This window comes from Colletotrichum scovillei (genome assembly GCF_011075155.1).
Source record: "Colletotrichum scovillei strain TJNH1 chromosome Unknown Contig00005, whole genome shotgun sequence".
NCBI classification, from domain to species: Eukaryota; Fungi; Ascomycota; class Sordariomycetes; order Glomerellales; family Glomerellaceae; genus Colletotrichum; species Colletotrichum scovillei.
In genome coordinates, this window is record NW_023336263.1 from 2,345,585 (window position 1) to 2,371,988 (window position 26,404).

Sequence of the window (26,404 nt, forward strand, 5' to 3'; positions counted from 1 at the left end):
GTCGATAATCTTGTGGTAACGAGTAGGTAAAGGTGCGGTCTTGAAGCGCAGTCTCTTCCTGCTTGATGAAGTGAGTGAGTGGCCAGGAGTGAACACAGTTTGACATCGTTAGTTGAACCAGCACCAAGCTTTGCTGAAGCAAGGCTTCTTCCAGAGACGCTCATTCTCTAATGAAAAGGAATGGAAACTTTGAATACCAGCAGCTTGTCTCCTTTTGTGGCTGGTAGGCTTCTTTACATACGAAATAGGAGGCAGGCGTGGTCCATGAGCTTTATTTCCCAAACAAATTGGTGCCGATGAAATGATGATGAAGGCATATAGAAATATGAAATCACAGTTCGAAAGATTCGACTTTGTACTTATGAGAAACAATTACCAATATCACAGAAGTAAGGGCCCACTGCCTGTACTCCCGATACGCTCTGCTGAGTGTCCTTCAACTCTGCAGTTCAGACAATCTTCTCAGCCGATGTACCTTAGGTGAGGTGCCAGCGCTTGCCTCACACTGTGTTTGAGACCGCCAATACTACACCTCCTCATGGGAAATCGACTGTCTAACACTGTACCCACTTCTACTTCGTCGCAAGGAAAAAAAAAAAAAAAAAAGAAGACGTCAAAAAATTGCGACTCATTTGCGATTGACCCCTCTACACCCCGCATTCATCCAAGTAAGTTGACCTCACCTTCACATTTGCCCGACCCTGACTGACGCTCTAGCCAGACTCAGCAAGTGAAAGTATTCTCACAGAGAGAAGCTTTTCACCTTCATCCCGGAGTCTCACAGCGGGATAACTAAGCCGGCTCATCTCAGGGTCTCTCACTCGGACCTGCCCCTCTTCAACCAGGGTATCAAGATACCTCTCAGTCGCTACTCTGGGACTACGCCCACCACCAACAACTCATTTCGCAAACGACACAACACATTCATCACAATGAGCCCAGTAAGCGACGTCGCCGACGGCGACACGGGCGACCTCTTCGCCGACCCGGAGGACTACTACCCGCCCACCCCGCCACCAACTTCGCAAACCCACACCCTCGCCTCGGGCCGAGTCCTGACGCTTCACCTCGTCGGCTACTCACCCACCGAAGCGCACCACCTCTGGAACGGAAGCCGCGTGGTCTCGGACTACTTTGAGGCGGACCCGTCCCGCGTCAAGGGCAAGACGGTGCTGGAGCTCGGTGCCGGTGCCGGCCTGCCGAGTTTGACGGCGGGCATCTTGGGCGCGAAGCGCGTCGTGGTGTCGGACTTCCCGGACGCGGATATCGTTATGACGATGCAGAAGAATGTGGACGAGGCGGGGGATCTGGAGGGGGTTGTGGTGCCCAAGGGGTATGTCTGGGGCGCGGACGTGAAGCCTTTATTGGCGGAGATTGCTTCTTCTTCTTCAGCCGAGGGGGAAGAGAAGAAGTTTGACGTGCTGGTGTTGGCGGATCTGCTGTTCCGGCACTCTGAGCACGGGAAGCTTGCCGACACGATCTGGGAGGCGCTGGCGAGGAAGGAAGGGAGCGTGGCGTACGTGTTCTTCACGTCGTACCGGCCGTGGCTGAGGCACAAGGACCTGGCCTTCTTCGATGTCGTGAGGGAGAGGGGGTTGCTTGTCGAGCAGGTGTTTGAGAAGAAGATGGAGAAGCCGTTGTTTGATGGGGACCCGGGCGATCTGGAGATCCAGAAGACGGTGAGCGGGTTTGAGGTGCGGTGGCCGAAGGAGCTGCTGGAGGAGGGCAAGGCATGAGGGGGGTTGGAGATGTTGAAGACGTTGAACGAGGGACGGTGATTTTCTGTTGGATTGCGGTATGGGATCTCTGAGCCATGGGCGAGTGGTTTTCTACGAGAAATGAGCATGAAGGAGGAATTGGGTGGGCATATCTGGACTGGGGTAAACAAAATAGAATGGGATATAAATGAAAAGAACACCAAAGAGATTCTTTATTAGGGATGAGATCATAAGAGAGACATTTCAATGGACCTTTGGAAGAATAAAAGAGAAAAAAGAAAGGAATAGAGGGTGAATACTGACCTTATAATCCACGCCCCTGCCCAGATTCGAACAGCGCGCCCCTCAGGCCAGCACGGCTTCATTGGAGTATTTGTTTTAACATCTCTGCGTCAGAGTGTAAACCACCCGGCCAATCCGGATGGGTGCTGATGACAGGAATGAAGTTGAGGAGATATGAGTAGCCTCCTTCGACGAAAGATAGGAAGAAGGCAGGTAGTAGGTGGGAAGGTACGAGTGGGGGTGCAAAGTCTTGCACCGGGAAAGTATCTTCTACCTACCTCCTTCTCACTCTCCTCGTAGACTGCAGCTGAAAGGGGACCTGTATAACATAACTTTACGATTTGGGCAGAGAGATGCTTTCAGCATTGCAGAGATTTGCTGTCATTGTGCTGAAATCTATGCTATGAAAGGCTTGGATCTGGAAAAGGGGTTCTCAGACACGCAGGGTCTCTGAGCTGGCCATCTCAAGCTTTGAGGCTATGCGGCAGTCGAAAAACTTCGCGAAAGATTGAATTTTATATAAGTTAAGATGGTTCAAGCTGATCCATTCATGGACGTTGTTCTTGCTAGCTTGGGGGGTCAAGATATAGATAGCCTCGACAAGTCCACATGTGCCGCTCTCTTGTCAGGGGCATATCATCGATACTCGATTTTCCTTACTGCCGATTGCCGTTGCCTTTGGCATGATGAGTCAAAAATATGAATAAGCTCTCGTGTAAGACAGATCCGTCTCATATCAAGTCTACACTTTTTGATTCAACAAGACAGCTAGCCATATATCGGCGCCAAGATCAACACAAGTTGCCGCTCAAATCACACGAACACCTCCAGAACACTCTCTATCAACTACGTACAGCCATATTGGAACTCTTACCCCTTGATGAGTGGTAATTGAGATGCTAGTAGCGAGCCGAGGACTAAGACTGCCGACCACTTACGAAGAGGCTACGGAAAACTACTTGACAAGCCAGAACTAAAAAACGTACGTCGGCATGTGTTTAGACGACGTCGACCGAGCTTTCGGTCGAATCGCGGATACCTTCATCGAGCTCGAGATAGTCTTTGTGAACACTTGATGGACAAATCTACGCCCTATAGACTTCTAGCTCCGTGTCGGTACTCATCTGGGCTATAAGTTCTTCTTGGATTCTGTCGCCACAGAGTACCGGTACCCCAATGAAAACCGTGAAGTTGTTTCTCAGATGATAAGGACTACCACTGACTGCAAATAAAGTCAGAGGCAACCGAAACCATTCCTCATGCTTTGTACTACAGACTCATCAGGATCGGTGTCCCATATTGAGAACGTAGGCCTTGGTTGTTTCCCCTTAGCCTCGTTGGCATATTCAAAGCTAATACGTCCAGGTCTACAAGGGAAAGCATAGGACTCATGGCCCCGTCCCTGTTGAACCCCCCCAAAAGGCCTGGTCACTGACTTCAACTGAAGGGAAACCCCCCCTTCCCCTCCCCTATGCTTCGCTACAACAAGGCGTACACATCCTGTGGACACTAGCGGAAGACTCCAAGTAGTTGCGTGACTCCAAATAGCTTTGCAGATTATCGTCGTCGATGGGGATGACTCGTACGCATTTCACAGTAGCCAGGCGCATGAAGCATCATTGAACCCCAGTGAGCAGCCGATATATCCCAGTCAGCACCAGCTCTGATTCCTCTTCACGGGCACCTACAAAAGACACCAATGGCAGGCCCTTGGGCCTTGGCATACGAAGACGTTCCGGGCTCGAAATATATTTGGAGAGAGTCCTATGTGCCTCTTAGTTCTATATCCGCTGTCAGAATTAATGAAGGGCGCCTGATAATCTCTCGCGGTTCATCTTCACGGGGTAAGATCATAGGGTCGAAAGGTCATTATGGTACTGATATTTCGACCAAAAGTGACAGGGTTCATGTTAGACTTCCCATTGCTCCAACCAATTAACAAAATAGCTCATGAACCTGCTAACCGCATGAATTATGTAGACTGCAGAACCTATGCTTGGAACCCGCCACCACTACTGTATCTGTCACCACAAATATATCTCCACGGAACAAGCACAAATTTAGGCTATGCCATGAGCATTGATAACGTGCCACACATCGAGGAACCACCACTCCAGAGCAATCTAGGCTCTAGCCTTGGCGTTGGAGAAAGCCATGTCACGACGGAACGCCCGCCGATTATGGGATCTGACAGTCATGATGGAGGGGACCATCCAGCGCGCAAAGCTTCGGTGATGGGACCGATTGTGAGGGTTGCTTCTCCCGGCACTTGCGGGCAGGTCGGGTGTGTTTAAACATTTCGGGAGTCCAAGCGAACGGGTCAGCCAAGACGAACCATGGTCTCAGGCAGCCCCGTGCTTGAACCTTTGATCACTGCGCTCTGCCATTTGGACAGCTTGATGTTTATATCCGTAATTGTTGCGAGAGATGGATGGATGGTGGAACCTCTGGAGTTTTGTCCGCCCTAAGCTTTTCCCGGAGCGATTCTATTCAGACGTCGGCTTTTGTTCCGCGTCCGCGAGTCTGTGGTCCGCTATCCTGCGCGTCGAATCTCAATATCGATTTGGTTAGCCATGTAGCTTCCCGGCTCAGAACGGGAAGAGCTTGAGATAGGCTGTAGGTGGCAGGGGAGTGCTTATGCAAGACTCTAGCAGAGTTCTTGCTGGAAAACCTTGATCCACCGGCAAGTTGGATAGCAGCTTCAGGCGCGATAGAGTCCCGAGGAGGCCAAAGGGGGAGTTCCCGGCCGGAGTGGACACGAATTCGGAATGGAGGGGACGCGAGAGGAAGATGGAGCTTAGCTGGTTTTGACACATTGGCGCCGAGGTTCTCCTCCCCCGCCGGACGTTGAGGAACCTTTGGTTGGGGGTCGTAAATGCCGGGGGATTGCACAGCGACGTGGGGTGGACGAGGAGAAGCAAGCCAGGGGATGTCGAGGAGAGTTTCGAGTACAAACGGATACGGGGTTATTATGCATTATACTCTGTACAGATAGCCTATAGATGTAGTAGGTATTAGCATGAAGCACAAAGGTTGAAGACAAAGTCTTTGTCCACCGATCTACAGATGGAGGGCGATGAGATCGTCCTGGTCGAAGGTGCTGTTGTGCAAAACAGAGGAGCGATGGGAAACATTAAAATGGGGAAGGACAATCCGGCGACTGTGGGGCGGTTGTCGAGAGCATGGAGGCAGGAGCATGGGGCATACCTTCCGCAGTAGAAGCACAGACCTTGTCACCAGCGCTTACCCCACACTTTGCACCTTCCAGGCCAGGTTGAACGGGGAAGGCAGGCACCTCAGACTCAGCGCAGGTGCGTCCGCTGCACCTGCCCGCTGCAACTTCTTCCATAAATTGCCATGAATTAGGATTACTGAGGCAAGAAAGTTAAGAGACTTTGAAGTGCAAGCTGCCTGAGGTGACTCCTGTATAGGTACCCCGTACTCCTTCCTGCCTACCTGTCGTGCCTGCCTCTCCTCCGCATTGAGGTGGATGCCCTCCCAATTGGCATTGGAGCTTGGTTCCCATCCTCAGAACTCGCCCATTCCCACCTCCCACACCACCCTCTTCCCTCTCCTGCCATTTCACCACACCTCACGCACAACAAAACTGGAACCATCCACCGACCTCCCTCTGCCTACTGCAAGCTGCAGCAGTCGGGAAATTTCTCAACTGCAAGGTAGCTTGGAGATGGGATGTCACGTTCATGGAAGGGTCTCCAATACGGATGGGTCCCCGAAAATTCGTCGCAATTTCCCGCCAGCCAGAAGGCCCCTTTCGAAATCGAGAGCAAGAGACCTGGACGAAGGGAAAAAAAAGAGGGGACAGAGCCTTGGTCAAGTGAGCCAGCGGAGTATCGGCCGGATGCTTGCCGGGCGTACCTCAGAAAAGAGAAACAATATTTCATGAGAGCGACAAGAAGCACGAGGAAACTGTTGGATATACCCTTCCACTACCTAAGGGCACAGAATGGTCTGACAGGGTTCAGCATGATGGATCGACTGAGCACACACTAATAATGGACGGAAGCATAGCCAGACATGCATGCCACAGGCATGGCTTGTCGTTCTTGGGGTAAATCAATCATTAGAGGCAATGTATCTTTTCCCTGTTCTGTTCTTGTCTCCCCCTTCTAACCTTTGATGCTCTTGCGTTGCAGTTGCACCGAGACACCCGACTGCGACTCTTGTGCCCGCTTCTCTCGTCGCTCGCTACCTAGTCTCAACGGGCAGATGAGCCTACGTGGTACGGTGTTAGACCATCAAGTCGCACGCCATGTAACAGTCCTGTGGCTGATTTGTTATTATATGAACTTATTTTGCCTCTTCAGCTTTTGGAGCTTGTTCGGGAGATTTTACGTTTTACTAATACCCTCTCCCCTCCGGCAAGCTCCCGTCCTTTCCAGTGCGCGTCTCGGACTCCGCATTTGGAGATATGGAGCTGGGTAGCTTTTGCTGGGAGGTGAGGGTATGTAGCTGCCCAAACCCCAATGTCCATCGTGCAGGGATGGTGGCCGTCGCTCTGGAGTCCCAGCTTCAGATTCAGATTCCTTTGAAGCTCATGACACACAGCAACCGGGGGTGGGGGTTGGGTTGAGCTAGGCCACACAGGAACGCACCGGCCCAGAAGCAGCAAACCGAGCTTTGCCCTGTCTCGCCTCGCCCGATTCTACAACAGCGGGAATGTGAAGCTGATCAGGGCCGAGAGCGCGGGGGGTTTCGAAATGGACAAGATCGATCATCTCTTCTCACTACCCTGGCACTCCTGGCACGCCGCACGCCTGACTTCTGCACGTTCAAATACACTACGAATACTTGGCCTTGGGCAGATGGCGTCGTGTGGTTTCTCCAAAAAGAGGACGAATGAGTGGTTCATTGGCAATGTGGCCGTCTCATCTAGGGCTCCCTGTCACGATTGGCCGCTATTGCGAAGCTGCCATTGGCGCGTCTTGAGACCAGCAGTGTCCCCGGTGTGTATTCCGACGCCTAATGGAGAAGCACCCATGATCCCCTCCCGGCGTCAGTGCAGCACAAGGCAGCTTGCACGGACACGTTGACGCAGAGTCCAGGAAAAGCATGGCTTGCTTGTGTGCCAATTAGCCTGGCTAGGTACTCAGATGCAGAAGAGGCAGAGGAATACCAACGTGGGAGTGCAAAGAAGACAAGAGCCAATCAGTTGGTGATGGTCTGGAATGAAGAGAAACAGCCGTGGTAGCCCAACAGCAAGCCGCAACGACAACAAGCAGATTAGAGTAGAAGCTTGTTGAGATGAGACGAGATTCCGACATTTGTTTCTTGCTTTAGTTTGCGTCTTGGGATCTCGGCCTCGCCAATGGATCCACGGTGCGGATGCATATATAGCACACACGACAGCAGATGACGGAAGTGCCTTAGAGTTATCCGTAGGTATCTGCTTGACTGGATTGCTTGACTGGATCATCGGCCTCCAATGGCCCTTGCCGACGAGGGATGATTTCATGGCTGAGCTCCCATTGGCACTGGCTGTGAAGCTCCCCGCCCTGCTTCCCCCACCACATGCAACCATCTTTTAGGGTGGTTGAACGGGGCAGTCCTTGGTCGAAGCTTGGCCCAGCCGCTACTTGACTAGGTCGTCCGAGGAAGGTCTCTTGTTGGTACGAACATACGCAAAAAGCTACCTCACACATGTCAACCTCAAAGTCCCCTTTTTAACGATTGTGTCTACGGATACCTGACTGCGGATGCCCAAGGCCACCCAGAGTGAGGTGAGTCTCAGAGTCTCAATGCTACTGCTCCAGATCATCTTGCTCGCCCAAGAATCCTGCGACTCTTTTTCAATTCTTGATGGAAGTAGACAACATACTCTGGTCATGTAAATTGCGTGCTTGTCAACCTTGGCTCTTTCTTCTGCTTCTTTTCCATCTACTTACCACTGATGCAAGGTCTCTTTGCCGGCTCCGGGATTGAAACCTAGGGATATCCGAACGGAGGTATGGGAGGCAAGGTACCTTTGGAGATTGGAGAGATTGTGAAGGGCAGCGGGGTTTGGCTGAGGTAAGCTACCTTGTCATTGGTCGGGGAAGGTGGCATGGGAGAGGTAAGGTAGTCGCAGGAACGTAGGTACTTGGGTACGTAATAACCTAGGTAGGTACTGCAAGAGCACCGGGAAAGAGCGACCAGTGACAGACGCTACGAGTGCGGCAGCGGCAGCGGCAGTAGCAGCACGAAGCAGGAGCAAGGCACCTTGGTGCTTCTCCAATGCGGAGAGAGAGGAGACAACCCCAGACCCCAGATTCTTGCCTGGATTTCCCCCATTCAACGGAAGCCAATTCTTTCTCTCCTCATCACTCTCTCCACCTTTTCCCACCCATTACCACCACCCGGCCACCACCTCACCACCACCTCACCTCACCTACCTTAACCTCACTCACGGGCAACCTCACATCACACCTCTCACAAAATACACTTCACTTTCATCACTCGCCAGGCACCTCACTCACACTCACACTCGCACACGCATACGCATACGGACACACGCGCGCACACTCAGACTCAGACTCAGACTCACACTTTGGACACGCGGGCGCACTACACTCCCTCCCTGCTTCTACCTAACGCATTGCCACCGCGGTTTTCTGACTCCTCATCGCTTCACGTTTCTCAATCCCTTCTCCTCCTCCGCTTTCTTTACACCTACCACCTCACCTACCTTACCCGCCTCCTCCTCCTCCTCACGCAAAGGGCCACCATCATCAAACTACGTTACCAGCTCCGTCTCCAAATCGTCCCCCCCATTGGCACACGCGCCCGTCCTGTACACACGACGTATCAAGCATTAATGTTGCATGCGAAAGCATCCCTTCTCCATTAATCTTCCGCGGCACTTCGTTAGATCAGACCTTCCATTGTCGCTACCACCTCAACTTTGAAGCAGCCGGCACACCAGCCAGCTCTGTTACCGACCACCTCTCACGCGACATCTTTCGACCTCCAAAATTTCCCCTCCCGATACACGTAGTATCTCCCTCCATCTATACATCAGACTCGCCGCCTCGAGTACCGGTACCACAAAGCTTTGTAGTAACGCCAATCATATCCTCTTACCTATCCAAACTTCCAGCATTATCTCCTTGTCGCACGCGCGCCGCAGACAGCCGGCATCTCCGTGTTTCCCCTCTTTCCGCCGCATCCCAAGCTTAGGTTCTCAGCTTCCAAGCTACCTGCCTTAGCTTACCGAGACAGCTCCAGCCTCTCTTTTCCGCGCTTCTGTCTCTCTACACACGTTAACGTCAACGTCGGCTCCTCTCTTTCTCATCGGCTACTGAGAAAGGTACACGCCGCGGCTCAGCGTTTCCCTTTCTTTCGCTGCTGCTGCTGCTGCTGCTGCTGCTGCTGCCGCCATCCGCTCTGCCTCTTCAACTTCTGCCGGGCTTCGCTACGACTTTGGTTCGCCCTACGACCTACCTTAGTCGCGTCTCTTCTCATCCTCCTCCTCTTTCTCACTGCTGCCCTCCTCTCCCGAGAGTCTCCTCATCTCCATCAATTCCCCGCCTTTTGCTCTCCCACCCCCTCCCTGCCAATTCACTTGGACCTCGCTGCCATTTTATCCAAGGTTGTTATTGTTTGAGCCGAGTAACTACGCCTTGGTTGTTCACGCTCAATCTTCGCATGCATGCTTGTTTGTGTCCTCAGCCCGACGCACAAACATCCGTACACATTGCCGCAACATCCCATCGCACACACACACGCACACATCTCCTTCATACTCGACCTCGCTCTGCCTGTATCCTTTGTGTCACTCGTGGTGCCGTGACACCAGTACTTCCCTTCTTCCCCAAATCTTCTCCTCCTCCTCGCGCCCAATTTTTCTCGCAACTTGCCCACCCTACCTAGGTATTACCACTGCAGCCGGGACATCCCACTCCGAATCCCAACTCCTCACTTCCCTCCCGCGTCTCCCGCATGCTTTGCGGTACCGGTTGATTCGAGTTGCAAACGCCGGCCGCCACCGCCCGTGGACGCTTACGCCTACCAAGAGACATCTGAGACTCGCTCACGCCAGGCTTGCATGGAAAGAGACGAAAACGGGGGGTTAGCAGAGGACCGTTGTTAGAACAATTCTCCGTTGCTGCTCTTCGCGAGACCCTGAAAGCTGTCTCAACAACAATCATCTTCATATCATACACACACCGCACCCCGCAAAGTATCCCTTTCAAGCCCAACTCTGCTTGCTCCGCCTACCTTACCTCCTCCATCTCCCCCACTTTCTCGTGCTGTGTGACCTCGGTGGTCCTCGAGCTATCTATCCTATTACCTAGCCGAGCACACAGTACCCTTCTTTTCCCCCTTTACCTATCGCTCCTTTGGGTAGCGTTTGCACAAAATGATGCCACTCCAATCCATAGAGGGGCAGCCTCATGGAGGCTCTGGCATAGCTGGGGAAAATGGTGAGGCCCGGCAACAAAAGCCCAAGACGTTGCCGTGCAAGTATTGCAGCAAGCGCTTCAGGTAAGTCGGCTTCCCCTCCTCCTTGGTGCAAGGCCCCCCAACTCTCCTCTCTCGATGATTGATTGCCCTACCTTGCCTTGACTTTGGCTTTCTCGCTGTACCTTCGGCTAGCTTACATTGCTTTTGCATTATAGGCGTGTGGAGCATGTCCAAAGACACGAAAGGACACACACCAAAGAGAAGCCCTTTGCCTGCGGCTGGGCTCGCTGTGGGAAAACGTTCGGACGACGGTGAGTTCTATCAACCTTGCCCCTGGCCATTCGTCATTTCACCCATCCTGCGGCCTGCCTGAGTACACTTACCTCACCACATCGACACCATATGCTGTCACCTTCCACACACACACACACACCACACCACCACCCAGCTTTACTTTGCTTTGATTTGATTTATCCCCAAGGCGTTCCCCCGTCCCAAGACCCCGACTTTCAACTCCACCTCTTCCGTGTTCTTGATGTTCAACTGCAACACGGCCGACTCCCCCTCCCAACTCTGACAAAGGAATATGCTTATATGGACATCAGTGATCTCCTTGTCCGCCATGAGAAGCTCGTTCACCTCAACGAGGGCAGCAAGGAGAATAATCGGCCAAGAAAGACTTCATCTAGCACACACAATCCGCCATCTTCCTCCGACAGCCATGTCGAACACGAAATGCTGGGCGTCCAGCGCCAGCCTCAGCCCCAGTATCACCAGGAGTCAATAACGGCCGTGGCATCCACCATGGCCCCAGATCCTCGCATGCCAGGCCCGGCCCGTGCCGCTGCCTGCAACCTCGATCTACTTTCTGATGCGGCTCTGGCCAGCGAAGTAAACCCCATGCAGCAACCCATGATGGCTGAGATGGGACGTCCGCCTTCCGATCATACGAGGATTAAGTCCTATGATGAGTCGATGGGGTATCCCGAACGGCCACGGGAGGACCAGAACATGCTAGCACCGGGATACGTCCCTCAGCCCCAAGCAGCACCTTACGACGACTATCACATTTTCCTCGACGACTTTGCGCCTTCTTCGCACTACTTGCCGCCCCCGTTTGAGTCTGATCAGCAGATGGGGGGACTGTGGCCCCGTGGCGATATGCATCACCGTGGCCCGTCCAAGCCATCATCGCAGTTTCCGTCACGGTTCCCTTCGGTTCAGCCGGATGGTCGGGAGGGTATGGAAGGTGGTACAAGGAGCCACGAAGAGTCAATGAGAGCACCCCTTCGTATCTCTGCCGTCGACCACACGGTCATCAAGAACCGACTGGAGGAATTCTCATCGGTCATTCCAAACGACTTTGTCTTTCCGTCCAGACATACACTCACTCGATTCCTTGAGGGATATATCAGCGGTTTCCACGAGTATCTCCCGTTCCTGCACATACCCACGTTGACGCCCGCTGAGATGGCACCGGAGCTTCTTCTGGCCATCTTGGCTGTTGGTGCACAGTACCGATTCGAGAGCCACCGGGGTCACGCGCTGTGGTATGCTGCAAAGGCTGTTGCGCTCGAGCAGATTCGAAGGAGACATAGTCATGAGGTACATGCTCTTCTACCGACGCCCGCTGCGTACAGCCCGCACTCGACCCGACCTTCTCCCAGCTCTGGCTTTAGGCATACCTTTGCCTCGGCACAGCAGGATCGCCCGATGACACAGGACACTCACCGCGAGCCATTGTAAGTGTATTTCCCATCTTGTTCTGCTTGTCAGCTCTAACGTTCTCCTCGCAGCTCGCCAAACACCCCACAAGCTCGTCTTGAGACCACACAGGCTGTCCTGCTGCTCTTCGCAGTCGGGCTTTGGGGAGCGAAAGCAATCTTGCATGAGGCTCTATCTCTTCAGAGCCACCTTTCTATGCTCGTTCGCGAAGAGGGCCTGATAGCCGAGTCCAGCCCGGCCGTAGCACCGGATTGGGAGACTTGGATTCGACTTGAGGGAGCTACACGCACGAAGCTCATAGCTTACTGCTTCTTCAACCTGTGCAGTATTGCGTACAACATGCCACCTCTTATCCTCACTTCGGAGCTTGGTCTATTCTTGCCCTACCCGTCCAGGCTGTGGAGAGCTGAATCGGCATGGCAGTGGCAGGAAGACAGACAAAACTATCCTTCTGTCGAAATCACCGTCCACGACGCCTTCTCCAGAGTTCTGACGACTTCTCCCCAGGGCTTGCCTCCGCACATGTCATCCCTTGGAAACTATGTCCTTATCCACGCATTGCTTCAGCACATTTACCTGCTGAAACAAACTTCATTCGCACTCAGCTCGCCGTTTGGGCCACAGAGGGGATTGAAGCCGGAGGATGTGGAAGAGGTCACTGCTGCACTGAGGATATGGCAGGTGAGCTTCGAACACCGACACCAATTGAGGGCGGCCGACGCGGGGCATGTGGGCAACAGCGACTCGTTCCCGGGTGGTCCGGTAGCGTTCAACTCTACCGCACTCCTGCGCTTGGCATATATCCGTCTATACACCGAGATCCCGCCCAACCGATCCCTCGAGACCAGGGATCACATGCTAGTTGCTTCGTCGTTGAGCAATATGCCCCTCCTTGTCCGTACGTTGAGGTTGCATAGAGCCGTGTTCCAGGCCATTCATGCTTTGTCCATGTTGGTCAAGGCCGGCGTCAACTATGTTGCGAGGACCAAGAGCCTGGAATGGAGCATTCAACATTCCTGTAAGTACATGTTCTTCTCGAACATCGCTTGTTCTAGCTAACCCCGTTTCTTCGTAGTGTGCAACTTCGAATGCGCCATTCTCTTATCTAAATGGCTCCTTACTCTCGCATCGATCGGACCGAATGATCCCCCTGCGACCCCCGAAGAAAAGAATCTCCTACAATCGGTCAGGAGAATGCTGGACGAGACGGAATTTGCTGTGCCCATCGATCCATCCCTGGGTGGGCCTACCACCGGCCAACCTGCCAACAACGAGGTTTCTGCGAACGACAGCACAAGGTTGAGACAGCTAGCTGCAGCGGTTATCAGGCTCTGGGCAGAGACGTTCAAGGGCTCGCACATTTTCGACATGGTCAGAGTAATGGGATCAAGCCTGGATGGGTATGCTGATTTGGTCGAGAAGCCCCGCGACAGAACACCCCTGGGACGCATTGCCCATGACCCAAATCTCGGATGAAGTGGTCGGACCCCAGATGGCAAAGTATTTGGTTGAGGCCGTTGCACTGCATGGCTTGCACGGTTTTCGACGGAGTAGCGGCATCATTGAGGCTTGATGTCGGTCGACCTCTCAGTGCCAAGACATGATTTCTCCCGATGCGGTTGTTTGCAGGGCATGGAGTTTCCCTGTCGCATGCGTGTTTCTCCGCGTTCGAAGACTGCAACAAGGCGGCGTGGTCACTGGTCCAGATCTTTTTGGGATGGAAAGATGCTCTCAACGGCCAAATGCGTTGAATTGGAATGCAGAAGTGGACGAATCGAGCAATGGCAGCGTATCATTGGTCTGCTCTCAGATGTTGGAGAGGGGAGAGCGACCCCTGGTCGGGATTTCGGGGCGTCGAACCGGCGGCGGAGTACCGACAGACAGGGACCAGCCAGACTACGCAGGAGACAGAGAGGGCGGGGATGGGAGGGAAAAAAGCTTTGGCTTGGCGTTCTAATGTTACGTGCCTTGACGCAGTAAGGAAGGTGTCGGAGAAATAGTTGCACTGCGTTTTGTTTTTCACCTTATTTCTCTTATTCTTCGCGTGTACATTGTTTGGTGGTCTCATCGGCTCGTCGGATGGGTGGCGCGGCTCGGTCGGTTTGATCTAGCTATTTCCATGTTGCTTTTGTCGTATTTCCACCTTAGTCTGGCTTGATCTTTGAGGGTTATGAAGTATGGACGAGAGATGTGGTTCCTGTCGGGATTGTGAGGCGTTGATAGGCTGCTGGATGAATAATGAAATGTTCATATCTGACGTTGCTTTCGACGCTTGATCCCTTGTGAATTGTGATTGATGGTCCCGCTTGGCTGACTACCATATAAGCCGGATTGCCCTTCCCGTTCTTGGAAAGTTTCCAAGTGCATTTGAGATTCCAAGGAGTGTAAGTTTGGTTTGTAGTTGTTGAGCTGGGAATGTTTTTTCGGCGATTACATGAGGAATGTGATTGAAGAAGCGGACTGACCTTGAATGTACGAACACTTCAAGGCTATAAGACTACAGTTAGAATTGGAGTAATAATGAATGGACTACTCCGTATCTACCTCTTTTTTTTTTCCACTCCTCGTAGTGGAAGATAGGTTTATTTGCCGGACTATAGTAAAACCTCTCTGGTTATTAATTTGTCAACGGGGAATAATATCAATACGATGAGTTTACAAACGAATTCGAACTTGTGTCAGAAGTTGGCTAAAAGTTTACCGAGGACGGGTGAAAACAACAAGAGACACGTTGACTGTAAAGCGAGCGAGGGGACATTGGGGACTGAAAGAGTCTCTTTTCTATATGGAGGAGGAATAAGTACTCAGGTAGTAAGCTCAAGCTGATTCGATGTCGAGTTTAGCTTGCTTCTTTTCCGGAAACCAAGAGAGCACCAAAATCCTCAAGTCAAGATCACCTTTGATAGCCCCCCTTTATTTCCTCACGTTGTTGTGGGCCCTTACAAGAGAGTACTTGAAAGAAAACACCACGTCACCATCATGTTCTCGTGGCGTGTCTCTCCGTCGGAAACGGCCCCCAACTTTTCCAAAACATGGAGGGTGAGGATTCCCTCTAGCAGCGGACGGAGCTGAGCTTGTCGTTGAAGTTGGAGGGGACGGTGTTCTGGAGACCTCTGGTGGTCCAGGAGGCGCCGCCGCAGCTGCCGTCGCTAGTAGGGTTGAAGAAATTGTGTCAGAAAGATATTCTCGACGATGTTGCTTGACGTATAGAGAGCAATTGAATGTTTCATCTTCTCCATTCTTGGAAGAAGAGAATAAAGTAGATGGTAGTAACTCACGTGAAGAAGGTGCAGGTGGCGCTGCCGGTGTCAACGGAGCTGACGACGTCGTTCATGTTTCCGGGGAAGTTGGCTTAGAATGAAATTTGTTAGCTTCACGTTTTGAGGGCGGAGAGAAATGAAAATTGGAGGCTGGAGAGATCTGAGGGCATTCGGACAGTGTGAGGGGACGTACTGCAGCCGCCGACGTCCATGGTGACGCAGTTGCCGAGGGTCTGGTCCTTGCAGATGCGGATGGTGGCGGCGTTGGTGAGGCCGAGGAGGGCGATGGCCATGACGGTGAAGGACTTCATTTTGAGGATTGTGGGGTTGGGACTGGTAAGTCGAGTAGATTGAGAAGATTGTGAAGATGATTTGCAGTGTAGAGTGTTGTGATGAGGTGAGAAGATGATGCTGATGGAAGGGGAGTTGGATGGGGAGGTGGGATGGGTGGAGGGTTTTATAGTTGAATCTGTAACGTCATTCTTCTCATAATTTCTGGACTGTGATGATTTGTAGGATTGGTATCTCGACCAAAGTACCCGAATTTGCTACCTCTAGATGTCAAGCCGTAGGTGAATACTTCGCAGAATACATTGTGAGACTAGAATCTTGGACCAAAGTATCCAAGTTCGCGTCTCTGCCCATCAACAATGTCCTACCTTGGCTCGCCACCTTGATTGTTCTCTGAGGTAGCTTAACAGCCCATCTCGTGAATCTGAACATCGAAGGTCTTTCTCGATACCCTCTTGCCGGGGGATTGAGGATCGTCGGATAGGGCTCATGGCAGCCTTGACCAGGGAGCCTCTATACAGCCAATCGCGATACCGAAAGCCTTGGATGTTGCCATCCGGGCGATCCTATTGCAACATTGGAAGACACTTAGGGTGCCACGGCTAGGGCAGTTCCATACCGCCAAGTATGAAGCTTAGAGGCTAGGATATTGTGATGATTCTCTTACATCAGAAAGGATTTAGGAAGGTCTTGGATGTTGCTCTCCGGATGATCCTATTGCAACGTCGGAAGGGACTCAAGGGAGCCGCAGCTGGAATACTCCAAAAGCATTGATTATGGCACCTAGAGCCGTGGGTATAGAGATCATCCTCTTGCAACGTGAAAAGGAGCTAAGGGGAGCCTTAGCGGGGACACTTCTATACCACCAATGAGGAGGTCCAGAGACCTCAAGTCTCGCCTCTCAGACGATCACCTTGCCAACTCGGGAGAAACTGTTGTGAGACCTGGTACACAGCCCCGAGCTAGAAGTCAGCGCGGGCCCGTCGGCTGCATTTTGAGTAGCAAAATGGCACTGTCTCGATACATGAGATATCGTCGTGAGATGTACGGGACTTTGGTTGAAGGATCCATCAATACACTGACTTCATTTTGCTGGACGTGTCGGCATCATTGAGATTGATACTCTTCCAGGTGGACAACTCTATAAACCATTTCGGTCCAAACCTTTAGGAAAGCTGGGAACACAGAACTCGGCTGCTCCTCCATGGGGCGGTGTGAGACTTCTGTCAGCAGAGTACTGCGGCTCCTTCACTTCTCTATACTCTTTGAGATTAAGCTCTACTACGGCTAGGATCCTTCGCTTTGTATTACCGAGCGGAGGCTTTCCAGCGACGTTGAGCGGTTAGGATGATTGTGAGGCTAGGATGTTTGAACGGCATGGCCCGGCGGGTGTGGCTGGCGGACGATCTCTGCTATATCCACAAAACCGCATATGGCGGGGTAGTCGGACTTTTTTCTTTTGTTAGTTTCGGGACTTTGGATTCGGATCGACATTTAACTCTACTTCAGCCTGCAGCCGGGCGGCCCGGGCCCTATGTCGGTCTAGACTAGTCGGCTTACTTGTCTCATCTTACTATTTCCTCGAGTTGTGTGTGTGAGGTCCAGTTTGCATGGATCGGCAGGCTAAGCTTCCGGACCCAGTCGCGTTAGGCAGCGACTTGTGGCAGTGTGTCTGACTGTGATTGAGCAACGTAGTTTCACTTCTTGAATTGGATCTCAGTGAACAAAAATTTCGTCACAATGAATGCAGTCATCATCGACGAGACCTCAACCTCGCACAAGAGTACTAGCGGCGGCGGGAGATGTTGAGAGTTACGAGAACTGAGCTCAAGAGATGCGTCTTCATCTTAGAGAGACTTCGCTAAATAAAGAGGTGACATTGTGTTAGGGGGATTGGACGGCAGAGACGAAAAAGCTACCGACGATGAGAGACAAAGTACTTCAACCTAAGCACTAGTCCTGAGACAGAACGAATCCTACTTCCCAGCCCAGGCCTTGGTAAGAAGCTCTTCAATGCCTGTGGGGCGGATATCTGGGTACTTTGCGTTCAGACGGTTTCCCTCGGGCACCAGGATCCTGCCCTCGACGCTCATCAACCCGAAGAGAGCAATCATCGCCTGCGTCTCCTCCATTGACGCCGGTCCTGCGCCGTAGCCCGCCGACCAGATGGTTGCCTGGCCGTTTCTCAATTTCTCTTCTCCGTCATAGACGACGTCAAACTTGGCTCCTACATTAAAATAGCAATGTCAGTTTTACGTGATCCTTGTAGCACTTTGCTTCGAAGATCCAAGACCGTACGTACCCGTGAGTTTCTCCGCGAGTCCCAGAATCTCGTTGAACGTGGTGTCTGAGCCGCTGATGATGCTGACTTCGGGCCAGTCGGTGTCGTCGAGCATGCGGACGACGAAGCGGGCCACGTCTACCGAGTAGGTCAGGGTCATGGGCTCGTTGCCTGTTCCGGGGATCGCGGCGCGGCGGTTCGCGATGTCGACGGCCCAGGTGTGAGGGTGGAGGTTGCTTGGGGTGTGCGGCATGCCGAAGTAGTCCATGAACCACCCGTTGATGACGCGTGTGTACATGAGGCCAGTCTTTTTGAGGGCGGCGATTGCGTCCAGCCAGGCACCGAACACCGCCGCGTTCGTGTCGCTGGTTAGGTGTCAGCGACTCTGCGGCAACGAAGAGGGGAAAGTGCCTCGCGATAGAAGGAATCTGCGTACTCTGGAGACACCCAGACTCCGAACTCGCTGGGTACGAATCGACGGGTCGACTTGGCCTTGTCGGCTGCGGCGATGAGGTTGAGCTGCGACTGAGCGGCCTCCGGGCCCACGAAACCAATCGTGGAGATGACTGTCTCGACATTGTGCTTCTCGAGCAGCAGGGACAGCGCCTCGATATTGCCGTAGTCAGCAAGCACAATCTTTGCGCCACCTGAGGCGGGTGTGATAGGAGCCTAGATGGCTTGGTCAGAAGGGGGATCAAGAGTGTATGCGTGTGGTTGCGACTGTGGCATTTACCTTGCGACTAAGCAGGATCACCTCGTGCTTCTTGCTGAGCTGTAATTGTTCGAGAATGGTCTTACCGACACCACCTGTGCCTCCGGCGACTGCGACGACAACCATGATGGATGTGGTGGTGGCCTAAGAGTGGTAGGAATTGGGTTGTGTTATTGAAGTTGTCAAGTACGATGGATCACAGCTTTATCCTTTAGCTCAAAACCAGATCCAACACGGTTGTATTTATAATCGATCGTGAAAACATAAAGCAGTCTTGGAGTCTTGGAGGCCTTCGCAGAAACCCGCCCCTGTGCGGATTTTCCAAGAACGCATTGACTTCAGGCTGAGGGGGAGCGGATCTCAAGTCAAGACACATGTGGCAAGTACTCGGCAGGTTGGAGATGTCTGTCTCTATCGAAAGAGTGAGCCCCGGAAGAAGTCGTGGTGTAGTGCTGAGAGTGCCATTTCCAACATCGCGGCAGACTTCCATGTTGCGGACTTCAGGCGCAATGACATGTTCGGCTGGCGGAGTTTTGCCCTGAGAGTGACTCGTGCGTGTGATCTGAGTACATAAAGTTGTCGGAATTCGGGCCCCGCGGCCCCCTCGACGATGGAATGGCTAGTTTTCAACGACTTGCAATGGCCTAGTACCTTGTGCTGCCAAGCCTTGTTCTAAATAACGTCCACCGCACAGCGTCACGAGCGTCTCCTGCCGGATTCCGTTATGCAAGTCGCTTGTCACTCTAATTTGCTTGGGCAACCAAAATCAGACATTATAATTCTCAGTGAGTAAGCGGACGACTGCGTAGATGATGGCGGTTTCAAGGCATTCTTGTGAATAGCTCGATTTACCAGAGGGTTATCAGCCAGGGTACGCAAAGATGATGAGCCAAGTCCATACTCATGGCGGTGTTCTTGCATTCCTACATTCATGGAATATCACTCATAAGGTCTTAGAATGAGATAGGGATATACTTTCGTCACGAACTTCATGCAAAGCCGTTGCGGGACAAGCCTGAAAGTGCCGTGGTTTCGTTGGTGTGATGTTTGGAGTTTACGCTCAAACTCCGCTTAGCGAGTCAGCGAAAGATTTCACAGTTAAAAAGAGTCCTTTCGGTGGGTACAGGCAGTAGCGGACAATGAAATCTGGTGTAGGCGCGCCGGGCCATTCGAAGGATTGGATGCCGGTCGGTTGTTTGATTCTATCCGGACGGCAGACGTTCAAGGTCCGGTCCCGCCTCCGCGGAATGCGCGCGGCGCTGATAGACGATAAGCACACGTGCAAGGTCATGTGATGGCGCGTTCAGCCTGCGTCTGGATCCCGGCGCGTCCGTCGCCATGCCCCCGCGGTCGCCCACTCGATGACGCACGACACCTTTCTGGCTTTTGATACCGAATTTCTGGTCTTGAGACCCAATCATTTTGTATGCACACAACGACTAGCTGCAGAACGGCCCCGACCTTAAAAGAAATCAACTGACTTTTTTGGAATAAAACCGAGGAAAAGTAATTCGAAACAATGCCCGCTCGTAAGCGTGCTGCGTCGCCGGCCGCTGAGGATGAGCCCCGGCGGCGGTCTCGGCGCGTCTCGAGCACTCCCAAGAAGAGCATGTATTTTGAGGGTGACGACGATGACGATGACTTTGATGGAGATACAAAGGTTGAGAGTGAGAGTGAAGAGGTGCAGAGCGAAGGTGATGATGAGGAAGAGGAGGAGCAACCAAAAAAACGTGGACGTGGACGGCCAAAGGGTTCAGTCGCTAAACCTAAAGCTAAGCCACAGCCCGCGCCCAGCAAATCAAAAGCAGTGAAGAAGCATAAGATTGAGAAGGTTGAGGATGAGTATCAGGACGACGAACCTGAGGAAGATGAGAACGAAGAGGAAGACGACGAGGAAGATTACGAGAGTAGGGTCACTATCATTCCGCATGAGAAGCTTCGAGGGCTCGATGGGCAGGACTACTCCGACGACACCGTTCACAAGAATACTTTGCTGTTCTTGAAAGACCTCAAAGCTCACAACCAGAGATCTTGGCTCAAGAGTAGGCTCCGCAAGGAAATCCTCTTGGTATTCTACGAATACTGATTTAGTCCAGGCCACGACGGCGAGTATAGACGCTCCCTTAAAGACTGGAACACCTTTGTCGAGACTATCACGCCAAAGATCACCGAAGTGGATTTCACCATCCCAGAATTACCGGCCAAGGACCTCGTCTTTCGCATCCACCGCGATATTCGCTTCAGCAAGGACCCGACTCCTTACAAGGTACTTTGACATTCTTTATTGCCGTCAGGCTGCTCGAAACTCTGTGGAATAATGACACTAATGGCAAATAACTCACAGGCTCACTTCTCTGCGGCATGGTCTAGAACGGGTAAGAAGGGACCTTATGCCTGTTATTACATCCATCTTCAGCCAGGCTCTTGCTTCGTGGGCGGTGGATTGTGGTGTCCCGAGGCGTCGCATTTGCAGAAGCTGAGGGAGAGTATTGATGAGCGGCCGCGTCGGTGGCGTAGGGTCTTGAATGATGAAAGGTTCAAGAAGACTTTCTTGCCAAAGTCGTTGCAGAAGGGGGGCGAGGAAGCGGCGCTGAAGGGTTTTGCCGAAACGAATAAGGGGAATGCGCTAAAGACCAAGCCCAAGGTATGCCTATGTCTAATCTTACGTCCTGCAATCCATCAAGGGCGAAGAAAAGACCACGGCCATTGGGGATCGTTACTAATCACGCTTTCGTAGGGCTACTTGGTCGATCACCGCGACATCGAGCTATTGAAGTTGCGCAACTTCACCATTAGCAAGAAGGTCGATGACAAGGTGTTTACCGAGGACGATGCCCAAGAGCAGATTTGTGAGATCATTGCCGCGATGCACCCATTCGTCAGTAACCCTTTGCCGGCTGGTTGTCGTTTGGATGATGGATGTGCTGACACATGATGTAGATCACCTTCTTGAACAGCATTGTCATGCCGGACTTCAATGCAGACGACGACGATGATGATAGCGACGAAGATGAAGAGGGCGAGAATGGCGACGCGAATGACGATGCTCAAGAAAACGGCGATGCAGAGGAGACAGGGGACGAAGATGAGGAAGGAGGCAAGGACTGGAGCACGCACAAGTTCTGATACTCGGTTGGGAAGGAACACCCTCTCTCCCGTCTGGCACACAATGCCTACTCGAAGGATATGGCTATTTTTCAAGCTGGCGCGAAGCCATTGATTGGAAGCAAAGAAAGCCCAATGGGAACGAGTTCTAGCTGTGTGATGAGCGATGATGGCATTTCGTGTTGATAGTTTAGCACGTGCGTAAGTGCTTGTAGGATATGGAACTGGCACAGGGCACTCCCGTGTGGCCTTTGCTGGCGTCGAATACCACAAGAAGGATTGCGCTGATTGTGACACTCCCTTGTTCGTCCTAAATTTTCTACAACCTTTCATAGTGAAGTCTACTCGAGTGCTCAGCCCGACTTGGAAGATCCGTTCATCCTACGCCAACAAAGGGGCCCGGTATCCCTTTGTTGCCTGAAGGACAACCATCCATCAGAACACCTGATGAAAGGATATATCCTCGGAATCTGTTGCTGGCATGTGTCGGGGAACGGCTGATGATTGTTTGACACATAGCTTTCGAGGTTTCAAGCCTTCAACGTTTCAATTTAACAGCATCTCTGAGTATGCATTGAGTCTTTCACGCGATGTAGGGAGCACAATAAGCCATCGGCTTAGATCTAGAGAGTCATGAAGATTTGGCCAAGCTTCTGTTCCCTGAATATATGGCTTCAGAGGGTCCTCGGCCGAGGCTATTTAACCAGAGGTATCGAAGCCACCAGACAGAATCTACTTATCCTCATCAACAACATCAAATAGCTTCATCCGCACGTTGTTAAACACACCGAGCCATTTTCTGACCCGCCGCTCTGGTGTTTTGATTTGACCCCAGCTACCAACTTTCCTCAAACTTTTCATCATCATGACTATCGGTGTCGTCAACGCTTTGGTCGACTTTTGCAAGTGGGCTACTGCCAAGCGGACAGACGGCTCCGACCGTCGGTACAAGTATGGAGATTGCCACAGCACAAGATGCCATTGGTCCATGGACTACAGCAAGGATAAGTGCCACTGTTTTGACCCCGTCATGGAGGCCCCGAAGGATGACGCTGAGGATGCTGTTGAAAATGCAGAGAAGTAGACAGTAAGTTTGGAAGACGGGTTCTGCCGAATCAAGAGTTTTGTTTCTTTACTTGACTATCAATTTTGCATTGGCATGGAGTTGCATCAAAGAGTCTGCGATTGAAAGTTCCTGGATAAATGAACAAACATGTCATTACTTGATAGCTAAGCTGAGGTACGCCGTGAGTTAAGTGAGCCTGAACGAACAATCGGACCCATCTTTCGAGACCAGCGTCCAAACGTTTCTCGTAAAACTGATTATCATAGGATACTGCCTGAACCGGCCCCGTTCAACCCGGGAAGCAATACCTTTACCTTTGGACTGCATTTGCAGGCCGCCATGGCCGGGTTATTGTTGGTAACTTATGTCATGCCTGGACTCGGGGCTTTAACCCATTGAACAGCGACCGAAATCTTAATCAAGTTCTGGAACAGCTTTGAGAAGCTGAGAAGAACAGTTGAGAGCTCTCACAAAGAACGATAACCCTCTAGACGTCGACGAGGTTCGAAGCATCTTTCGGGCACTATGGGGTCACATGACATGTTGTTTCGGCCAGTCACTGCGATTGGCCAAGCCGGATCACGGCGAGGAGCAGTGCCGGTGGTGTGCCGGTGGTCTTCAGGGGAGTGATGACTCCACAGGGTTGAAGCTGGTTGGTCCGGGAGATGTGGCTCGTGCTTCCAGCGCTTGTGCGAGCTTTGTTTCGTCAGATGTCCTGACGGGACATCCCAAAGCTCACTGTTCAGAGAGGTCAAGCCAGCAGTACCTAGGCAATGTACCTTGAACTCGGGTCTTCTTCTCCAACCATGTGCCTTGCCAGACCCAAACTTTGATGGGAAAAACTTGAGAAGTCGAGTGAAAACTCTTCAACGTTTGAGTGAATTTGTTTTTTCTCCTTTGTTTACCAGCATGCTGCGTAATACCTGTGTTCAAGTCCAGTTTTCAGGGTCGGTTCCACGGGCTCTTGAGTGAAACTACGTCAGCGGGGCCCAGCTCACCCAAGGTAGGTAGGCTCACGCGCACCCGAAGAGTACGTACCGGAGACACCCCGCGGAGCTAAGCTTGGAGGGCGCCCTCCCTGCCCCACCAAGACTGCCTCGTCCGTCCCTCATTCACTCACTTCATGCACATTCCATCCCGAGCCCGACCCGGAGCCCGATCTTGACGACGGACTACATTCTCTATCATTCGCATCATTTTCGATAATCTGAATAACCTCACTAGTGACGACCAACAACCTTAGCTCCGGACTCCCGCGTGTGCCACCCTTATCCTTGTATCCTCAGGCGGACACCCCTCCGCTAACTAGCGGCGACCTCACCTCTTGACCCCTCCTCCGGCCAGCCACCTGGGTTGAGCCGCACCACCACAGCTACATACCAGTCCTTGCTTGCTTAAGGACTACCGCACTTTGAACTCAAGATACCTCACTGCATTGTACGCCGGGCATCATGTTCTCTCAGGTACGCGCGCCCCCTCATCTTCTAGCTCTCTGCAATATCGGGTGGTTACGGCCACGCAGGGGGCTTTCGGTGAGGCTAGATGGATCGATAGTGGATGCTCAAGAGCTATGTTTACTTGTGCTGATGCCTATTCAACACCCTCCGAAAGCTTCATGTAGCCTCAAAAGAGCTATGGTACCTGTAGAGTACACAGTAACTGACACCAAGGACAGAAGAAACCATACTCCGCCGTTACGGTGAGCGTTGAGACGCTGACCGCCGAGACATACGATGAAGATGACATGAGTGGCATCCCAGACCTTGTGGAAGTCATCAAGCTGCAAGCTTCGGGCCCCGTAGAGGCTGCCCGCGCCATTCGCAAGAAGCTCAAGTACGGCAACGTCCATCGCCAGCTCAGAGCTTTGACCATCCTGGACGGCTTGATCCAAAACGCTGGCCCACGTTTCCAACGAGCTTTCGCCGACGAGCCCCTGTTGGAACGACTTAGGGTCTGCGGAACCTCCGATCTCTCTGATCCCGACGTCAGAAAGAAGTGTACCGAGTTGTTCCGCAGTTGGGCTCAGTACAAGAGCACGCCAGGCTTGGAGCGTATTGCCAAACTGCACCAGGTACGGCCGACGTTCCCACTCGCCGATGCCAACTAATTTCTCTTAGGAACTACCCAAGCGCAAGGTCGCTGTTACCCAGGAGCGATCCAAAGCTGTGCGGGAGACTGAGAATCCTTTCGGGGAGGAGGAAGAGGACAAGCCTCCTTCGCCCACCACCCGTGCCGGCGAGTCATCCAGGCCTCAGCAAACGCCGTACCTGCCTTATGGTAACACATCCAATGTCACCAACTCTTTCAGCCACTCCAAATCCTCTTCCCATTCCGGCGGCTCCTTCTTCGGGTCGTCAAAGGATAAGAAGAAGAAGGACAAGGACAAGAAGAGCAAGCGCAAACCCTTCAACCTGGAACTGGAAAAGGACGCAATGAAGAGCGCGATTGCTGAGAGTTCCATCGCCACAACCAACCTGACCAACCACCTGCAGAGCATCAACCGTGAGAGAGAACGGATCTCTGATAACGCTCAAGCTGTCCAGCAATTCGAAAGCTGCAAACAGCTTAGACGAAAGATCCTTCGTTATGTAAGTCACGTCCGCGCCTCACCGCCTGATGCTTTTCTCTGACTAGTTGTCACAGATCCACCACATTGAATCCGAAGAGTGGCTCGGCAGTCTCCTTCGCGCCAACGACGAGCTTGTCACGGCGCTCATGACTTTTGAGCAGCTCGACCGCTCGATCGACGCCGACAGTGACTCCGACGATGAACTTGCCGAGCAAGCTCACATGTACCGAAGTAAGCGTCCACGTACTCCCATCAATCCTCAAGAGCTCTATTAACAGATTTACAGTGGTGACGGAAAAGGCCAAGCAATCCATGTCCCCGCCTCCCCCCGATATTTCTGGTCTGAGCATCGGCAACACTCCGTCCTCCCGTCCGCCTGCTCCACCCCGACCGGTCCCGATGGCGAGGCGTTCCCCGCCCGCACCAGCTCCGGCGAAGCCCCCGAGACCTCCTGTCCAGAAGGTTGTTGAGCCTGACTCGGAGGAGGAAGACGACGATGACCCTTTTGCCGACAAGAACGCTCTGGAGACGCCCGCGACCGAAAGAGCAGAGCCGAGATGGTGATACCAAACCGTCATAATTATTACCCATCATACTCTTCCATCTTCTTTGTACTTTCTCCCCTCTCATTCAAGGATATCCTGTCATGATGAGGGATTGAATAAGTGGTCGAGAGATTGCATCAGGTGCAAGTTGAAAATCTCAAGTCATCTAGCAAAGCGCCCCGTTTAGACATTTCATTAATGAATGATTCAAGAGCATACATGATATCTACTATTTCGGTGCTATTAATAAAGCGCGCCACTATAGAGTACATAACGTTCCCCTTTCCGAACATCCGAAATCGGTCACCGACTTCCCGCCGTTGGTACCAACTCGGCCTCAACTCCCCTTTGGGAACCGCGCCCGGGCCTCCAACGTCCCCGCCGAGCGCCATTCCGGGAGCTATCGCCCGACGTGCCCCCGCCGGAGATGCTACGATCCCGCAATCC

General features: G+C 52.4%; 6 protein-coding genes across 6 annotated transcripts; 4 read left to right on the top strand and 2 right to left on the bottom strand.

Moving 5' to 3' along the window:
* Positions 1-637: 637 nt before the first annotated feature.
* HER10_EVM0007006 (nicotinamide N-methyltransferase) lies at positions 638-1,845 on the top strand. Its single transcript, XM_035476573.1, has one exon. The coding sequence runs from the start codon at positions 933-935 to the stop codon at positions 1,734-1,736; it is 804 nt and encodes a 267-aa protein (XP_035334092.1). The 5' UTR covers positions 638-932; the 3' UTR covers positions 1,737-1,845.
* Positions 1,846-8,896: 7,051 nt separating this feature from the next.
* Positions 8,897-13,907, top strand: HER10_EVM0005673 (uncharacterized protein). The gene is made up of 5 exons (XM_035475279.1): positions 8,897-10,484; positions 10,619-10,714; positions 11,009-12,145; positions 12,200-13,146; positions 13,204-13,907. Exons 1-5 carry the CDS (start codon positions 10,360-10,362, stop codon positions 13,602-13,604), a joined length of 2,706 nt encoding a protein of 901 aa, XP_035333998.1. The 5' UTR covers positions 8,897-10,359; the 3' UTR covers positions 13,605-13,907.
* A 1,273-nt stretch (positions 13,908-15,180) lies between these two features.
* On the bottom strand, positions 15,181-15,699 carry HER10_EVM0007685 (uncharacterized protein; the record flags this gene model as incomplete). Its single annotated transcript, XM_035477233.1, has 3 exons — positions 15,181-15,277; positions 15,407-15,479; positions 15,582-15,699. 3 exons carry the CDS (start codon positions 15,697-15,699, stop codon positions 15,181-15,183), a joined length of 288 nt encoding a protein of 95 aa, XP_035334134.1.
* Positions 15,700-17,507: 1,808 nt separating this feature from the next.
* HER10_EVM0003012 (uncharacterized protein) lies at positions 17,508-18,798 on the bottom strand (the record flags this gene model as incomplete). The annotated part of the gene is made up of 4 exons (XM_035472701.1): positions 17,508-17,906; positions 17,982-18,325; positions 18,397-18,629; positions 18,694-18,798. The coding sequence occupies 4 exons, from the start codon at positions 18,796-18,798 to the stop codon at positions 17,656-17,658; spliced, it is 933 nt and encodes a 310-aa protein (XP_035333828.1). The 3' UTR covers positions 17,508-17,655.
* Positions 18,799-20,055: 1,257 nt separating this feature from the next.
* On the top strand, positions 20,056-22,045 carry HER10_EVM0000479 (uncharacterized protein). Its single transcript, XM_035470259.1, has 5 exons — positions 20,056-20,714; positions 20,769-20,938; positions 21,017-21,316; positions 21,410-21,550; positions 21,613-22,045. Exons 1-5 carry the CDS (start codon positions 20,192-20,194, stop codon positions 21,796-21,798), a joined length of 1,320 nt encoding a protein of 439 aa, XP_035333655.1. The 5' UTR covers positions 20,056-20,191; the 3' UTR covers positions 21,799-22,045.
* A 1,716-nt stretch (positions 22,046-23,761) lies between these two features.
* On the top strand, positions 23,762-26,174 carry HER10_EVM0002670 (VHS domain-containing protein). Its single transcript, XM_035472372.1, has 5 exons — positions 23,762-24,306; positions 24,519-24,914; positions 24,961-25,431; positions 25,487-25,643; positions 25,699-26,174. The coding sequence occupies exons 1-5, from the start codon at positions 24,295-24,297 to the stop codon at positions 25,974-25,976; spliced, it is 1,314 nt and encodes a 437-aa protein (XP_035333804.1). The 5' UTR covers positions 23,762-24,294; the 3' UTR covers positions 25,977-26,174.
* The last annotated feature ends 230 nt before the right edge of the window (positions 26,175-26,404 follow it).

Bases quoted from the DNA above. Each gene is read 5' to 3' on its own strand.
- HER10_EVM0007006 (XM_035476573.1), top strand. From the start codon at position 933: ATGAGCCCAGTAAGCGACGTCGCCGACGGCGACACGGGCGACCTCTTC.
- HER10_EVM0005673 (XM_035475279.1), top strand. From the start codon at position 10,360: ATGATGCCACTCCAATCCATAGAGGGGCAGCCTCATGGAGGCTCTGGC. The intron at 10,485-10,618 runs GTAAGTCGGCTT...TTTGCATTATAG, and splicing joins TATTGCAGCAAGCGCTTCAG to GCGTGTGGAGCATGTCCAAA. The intron at 13,147-13,203 runs GTAAGTACATGT...GTTTCTTCGTAG, and splicing joins ATGGAGCATTCAACATTCCT to TGTGCAACTTCGAATGCGCC.
- HER10_EVM0000479 (XM_035470259.1), top strand. From the start codon at position 20,192: ATGCCCGCTCGTAAGCGTGCTGCGTCGCCGGCCGCTGAGGATGAGCCC. The intron at 21,317-21,409 runs GTATGCCTATGT...ACGCTTTCGTAG, and splicing joins CGCTAAAGACCAAGCCCAAG to GGCTACTTGGTCGATCACCG. The intron at 21,551-21,612 runs GTCAGTAACCCT...CACATGATGTAG, and splicing joins TTGCCGCGATGCACCCATTC to ATCACCTTCTTGAACAGCAT.
- HER10_EVM0002670 (XM_035472372.1), top strand. The intron at 24,915-24,960 runs GTACGGCCGACG...AATTTCTCTTAG, and splicing joins GTATTGCCAAACTGCACCAG to GAACTACCCAAGCGCAAGGT. The intron at 25,432-25,486 runs GTAAGTCACGTC...TAGTTGTCACAG, and splicing joins GACGAAAGATCCTTCGTTAT to ATCCACCACATTGAATCCGA.